This window comes from Nelumbo lutea, chromosome 5, assembly GCF_056320005.1.
Source record: "Nelumbo lutea isolate HS-2025 chromosome 5, American lotus-T2T, whole genome shotgun sequence".
NCBI classification, from domain to species: domain Eukaryota; kingdom Viridiplantae; phylum Streptophyta; class Magnoliopsida; order Proteales; family Nelumbonaceae; genus Nelumbo; species Nelumbo lutea.
Window position 1 is genome coordinate 82,137,051 of NC_142688.1, and position 6,000 is coordinate 82,143,050.

General features: G+C 39.0%; 1 protein-coding gene across 2 annotated transcripts in view; it reads right to left on the reverse strand.

Annotated features, from left to right (window-relative positions):
• The window catches only part of ROS3 (RNA-binding (RRM/RBD/RNP motifs) family protein), a 44,636-nt gene extending 39,117 nt beyond the window's left edge, over positions 1-5,519 (reverse strand). Inside the window, exon 1 of one of the 2 annotated variants that reach the window (XM_088943545.1) lies at positions 5,175-5,519. In XM_088943545.1, coding sequence (XP_088799671.1) covers positions 5,175-5,387 — 213 coding nt within the window. In that variant the 5' untranslated portion in view covers positions 5,388-5,519. The remainder of the gene's footprint in view (positions 1-5,174) is intronic. The other variant, XM_088943546.1, reaches the window with a different exon arrangement.
• Positions 5,520-6,000: the final 481 nt, after the last annotated feature.

Genomic DNA, 6,000 nt, shown 5'->3' on the forward strand with positions numbered 1-6,000 from the left:
TCACCTTGAACTGAGGCAGTGGTACCCAAAAATCTTGTACCACAGGGGAGGAAGGCGAGCATAAAGCTATAGCACTCCAATTTCTAATTAAGTCCGCTTAGGAGAAATCCTTGAAGAGATGATGTACTTTCAGCCAGTGCATAACCTTGATGGTGACAACCTCCACAAGTGCGACATTGGATTTTTCTTGCCCTAGGAAGATCCTATTGTTTCTCTCTTCCCAAATTGACCATGGATGGCAGCTCTTGTTATTCTCCACATTACTACCATGCCCCTTTTCCTTGATCTTCGGAAGAAGCTAGAGTCAAAAAGGTTCAGCACACCCGAGGGGGGGTTCCATCTATAACCAAACAAAGAAGGGAACCAGACCCACAAATAATAAGCAAAAGGACAAGAAATCAAAAGATGAGTCGTCGTCTCACCATTTCTTAAGCAAAGATAACAGACATGTAGGGAAAGGCTCCAATCTAGCCTTTTTCTTTGAAGTACATCCATAGTATTGATCTTTTGAAGAGCCACTTCCCAGCAAAAAGCCCTAACCTTTGGCGGCATAGGAGAATACCAAATTTCTTTAGCGGGAAATAGACAAACACAGAAGAAGACTAAACTAAGGCGTTGAAAAAAGATGAACAAGAAAAAGTCCCTAAAGAGGACTCTTTCCAAATTCTACTATCCGGGCAGGAAAGATCTAAGAAAATTGAATTCAACACAGTGAATAACTTATCTACAAAAGCCAATTCTGAATCCTTCAACCCTCTTCTCAAACCCAAATCCCAAGTCCCCTCAGATGCACAAAGTGAGGAGATGGTTTTGAATTTATTTAGGGAAAGAGAGTACATTACAGGGAATCTATCCTTTAGGGGGGTATTCCCAATCCAAAGGTCCTCCCAAAACAAAATTTTATTACCTGAGCACACATCAAATCTGATGAAAGGTTGAAAGGAAGACAAGACTCCAGCAATTGCTTTCCAAGGGGAGAAATGAGAAGCCCTAGGGTCAATGCCAGCATCCCATCCATTAGCTGCCATCCCATGAATACTTTCCACCACCAAGTGCCACAAACTGTCCTGCTCCAAAGGAAATCTCCACAACCACTTTCCTAACAAAGCTACATTTCTTAATCTGATATTGCCAAAGCCTAGACCCCCCACTTACTTTTCCTAGAAACTACTTCCCACTTCACTAAATGGTGCTTTTTTGAGTCACAAGGTTCCCACAGAAAATCTCTCATGAGATTTTCTAACTTATTAGCAACCTTGGTAGGAATCTTAAAGGTAGACAGAAAATACACCAGAAGGTTGGCCAGAGTGGACTTGATTAAAGTGATTCTACCCCCTAGTGAGATATAATTTCTCTTCCACCCTACTAGCTAAAGCCCTAGCCACCAACTACACTTCATCATCCCGTAAATTCACCCCCTTTACACAACTCTAGTTCCAATTGATTTTCAGATTGGAGACTCTCTCAAAATGCATCACCACCAATCTCAAATTATCCATCTCCTCAATTTCCCCTTCACAAAAGAGAATGATATCATCTGCAAATTGTAGGTGAGTGACAATCACTTGTTGCCTCCCAACTCTCCATCCTTTCAGTGGATTTCTTGAATCAGGCCTAAAAATCAAGACACTTAGGACATCCACTACTAAAGTGAAGAGGAAAGGTGACAAAGGGTCTCCTTGCCTAAGGTCCCTCTTTGTAGGAAAGAAGTCCCTAGCTACTCCATTCACTAAGATTGAAAAGTGATAAGAGGTAATACAACCCTTCATCCACTTACACCATCTCTCCCCAAAGCCTCTATTCTTCAACACTTCTAACAAGAAATCCCAATCCACCAAATCATAAGCCTTTTCTAAGTCAAGTTTGTATATCAGACCCTTTTCTCCTTTTCATTTTTTGTAATCTACACATTCATTGGCTATTAAAATCTGATCAATAATTTGTCTCCCTTTCACAAAGGCCCATTGATTCAGTGAGATTAAGGAAGGACTTTCTTGAGTCTTAGTGCAAGAACTTTAGAAATGATCTTATACAAACTCCCAATCAGACTAATCAATCTAAAGTCCTTGAGCTGAATTGCAGGCACCTTCTTAGGGATCAAAGCTATGAAAGTAGCATTTGCACCCACATTTATTTTTCCTCTTTCAAAGAATTCCAAGAAGACCTCTACTAGGTCATCACCTAAGATGTCCCAATAATCTTGATAAAAAGCCATAGTGAATCCATCCGAGCCTGGGGCTTTTGATCTTTCCATAGAGAAAATTGCCTCCTTTATTTCTTGAACCTCAAACGGTCTTTCTAGGGGTTCCAACATGCCACTCAAAGCCGGTTAGAGTCTCTTTTACTCTACTGGGACCGTCATAATGGATTTAAAATGCTCCACAAAAGCTTTTGCAATCTCTTCCTCTCTAGTCAGCATTGCCCCATTCCATTCCAAACTTTCTACTATGTTCTTCCTATTTCTTCCACTTGCTAAGCTATGGAAAAATCTTGTATTACCATCTCCTTCCTTCAACCACTTGCATCTTGATTTTTGTCTCCAACTTATCTCTTCTTTTCTGAGAATTTCCGCCAACTCTTGTTTCAACTTCCATCTCTCTTCCCTCTCTTCACGCCTCAATCATCTCTCAGCCTCAGCAACATCAAATTCTTGAATCCTTTTACTAATAGCCTCCTTTCTGTCTTCAATTCTACCAAACTCTTCTTTGTTCCACACCTTGATCCTAGCTTTTAGCTTTTGTAGCTTCTTATAAAATCTATATCCCTTCCATCTAAACTCCACCTGATCCTCTTCCCACCATTCTTTTACTTTCTTTTGAAAGTACCACGAACCCTCCCACAATCCCTTATAGCTGCTAATTCCACCCAAAACTCCTTTCTCTGTACGAATTTGGCCCATAAGCATTTGTTAAAGCCCATTCCAATCCATCAATTCTTCATCTGAATTTCACTATAACCATATAGTTACCAATTAATTCTTCTGTACAATCCAAATCCTCATTTTTCTAGATTGTCAGAATATCCATTGAGGCCCCCCAAGACTGTGCAAAAGCCCAACTCAGTCCTCTAGCCGACCAAATACTTCTCATCCATCTCCTATCCACCTCTGACAATTTTGATTCCTAAATCAACACAATATCTGGCTTTTCTTTTCTGAGCATTTCCCTTATCACTCTTCTCTTCCTGCAACTCCCCAATCCCCTTACATTCCAACTAATAATCTTCATTGAGAACCTAACTTATGAGAAACCCTAGAAATCACCTTTTGCTAACCTAACTACCTTTCTTTCTCCCAGAAAACCCCTTTTCATAGTCCATTTCACACCTCAATCTCTCCACTTCACTCAATTTCTTATTCCTCCTTTTAGGTGTCCCTCCTTCAAGCTTTTTCCTCAGATTATCTTGTTCTTCCGCTCTTTTCTTTTTTTGACTTCTTCCCATTTCTTCTCTTTGTTGTTTTTTTGCCCATTTTTACCCTTTCTCCCTCCTTTCCCCTTACCTAGGAACTAGGAACTGGAGTGTCACCCTCTTGTTCCTTTTCAAAATTCTCCCCTATTTCCTCCTCTACCTCTACCAAGAGTGTAAAGGTCTATAAAACTAATCCCCAAATCCTTTCCCCTTCATCCACAATGTCGTTCACAGCCTCTAAATCCTCTAACAACTCTATTACTTCAAATGAATCACTAGGACAGTCAGCTTTTGGAAGAGTGCCACTAGGATAAGCAACTTTTGAATGAGTGTCAGCTTCACCTACGGGCTGAGATAAAACAACTGGGGAAGGGGGCAGATTAGTATCAAAAACTCGAATACAAGAATCAAGACAAAAACTAGAAACAACAAAAACTGATTTGTCACCAGTTCTGCCTAGGTTCTAAGGGAGTTTGCTGGGAGAAGTCTCCTCAGGATCAACCTGTGTTGCACTAACAGGGGAGCAGGGATTGCCTGTTTTTTTGCCATTTGGCTTGGGAGAGAACATACTCGAACTGTTGACACCTTGACCTTGATCTAGATGAGGAACAGGTTCTTCTCTGAAATTGGACAAGATGTTCACCTCCCTCAAGGTACTGCTTCCCATTCTCAAGCTCTTTGATAGCTCCAAAGAGTTCGCAAGCTCAGGAGTAAAGTCTTCTCCAAACAGAAGTGTTTTTCCAAGGTCTACACCTGCTATAGAAGGGCTTTTCATTCTAACATTTCCAATTCCCAGTCCCCTCCTTCCTTCAACTTCACCACCTTTTCCCATCTCACCAAATGATCTTTCTCCCCTTCCCCCCGGTTCCCAAATAAAGTCTCACATGATTTTTCTATTTTTCTCACCACTACTTCGGGCATCCTAAAAACAGGTGTGTAGTACACTAGAAGGTTGGCCAAAGTAGAGTTTATTACAGTTATTCTCCCACCCAACGAGATATAATTCTTTTTCCACCCCGCTAGTCCCTTCTCAAACCTTTCCACCACTAGGGTCCAAAAAATAGTTGATCTAGGGTTATTACCTAGGGTAACCCTAAATATCTCAAAGGCCAATCCCCTCTTTCAAAAAGCTTTACTACCAATTTCAAGTTTTCCACCCTATCTCTGCTGTCCCATCACAAAAGACTAAAATATCATCGGCAAACTGCAAATGAGTAACCAAGATTATATCTCTCCCTACTGAGAACCACCGCTACTAGAGTAAAAAAGAAAGGGCGAGAGTGGATCACCTTGAAAAGGAAATCTGGTTTCAACCACCAATCCATTTAACATGATTTTTTTTTATCAATAATTTAACATGAATTATTTTAATAATAATATATTATATTTTAGGGACCTTCATCTGAGACATTTTAACATCCCTACCTTGAAAAGGAGATTTGGTTTTCAGTGAACAAAAAAACAACAATGGCAAGACGGTGATACAACTAGAAATTCGAAATGAAATCCTTACAGAAGTTCTTCTGGATGAACAGTTCAAGTTTGGTTTTGGCAGATTCCCCTGCAATACCTCTTGATATCCCTTTCTCGTTTATAAATCAGTTTGTGGTTGATAAGAAAAAAAAAATAACCGTAATTTTTTTTATAACTAGGGTTATTAAATGCCTTCAATGGAAGGCCATTCAACATAAGATTGGAATCTAATTGAGAAGAATACCAAACGAAGCTAGCTAAAGTTACAGGGAAAGACGAGAGACGGAGCTGACCGTACTAAAGAGCTTGGCGAGAGATTTATCGGAAAAGGGCACGAAGTCCATGTAAGCAAAGCTGCGGCCATTGGTCCTCACAATGTCGACTGCCTTCACAGTCCCCAACGAAGAGAAGGTTTTCTGGAGATCTTCTGCCATTACGCTCCCGCCCAGTCCTCCCACAAATATCCTCGTCATAGTTCTAACATTACTTTCTTCATACCCTTCCATTTTCCCCTCCAGCCTTTCTCAGGCCCCAGGAACTCCCTTTCTTTGATATCTGGAGTGATTCCGTCCCTTTCTCTTAAAACTGCACCGCTCACCCAAATGGGAGGCGCAAATCGTTGATATTAGGTATTGTTTGATATCACTTAAAATAAGTACTTTTTTTAAAGCACTTAAAATTACCTTCCACTAATTTATTTTGCAAAACAATTTTTAAAGAATAATTCTTCTTATTCTTCCTCGACAAAGTAAGGTAAAAAAGGTGCTAAGCAAAGGAAGGTATTTTCACCCTTCTTCAAAACAATAGAGGAGGCTTTTATTAAAGGTCAAAACACTATGGAGTTTTGTAGGATTGTTAGAACACCCAAGGAGGTTTTTATAATTTTCCTTATTTTTAAATAGAATTTAAATTAATTTAAAAATAATTAACCTACATTTAAAATTATTATTTTTACTAATTTTTTTAAATTAGTAAAAGTTGAATTTATTTTAGTATATTAAGTTTTTATTAAATTTAAAATCCTTTTGAAATTTAATTAACTATATACATTTTTAATTTTCAATGGAATTTAAGTTGGTTTTAAATTAATAAAATTTAATTATAAAACTAATAATTGTT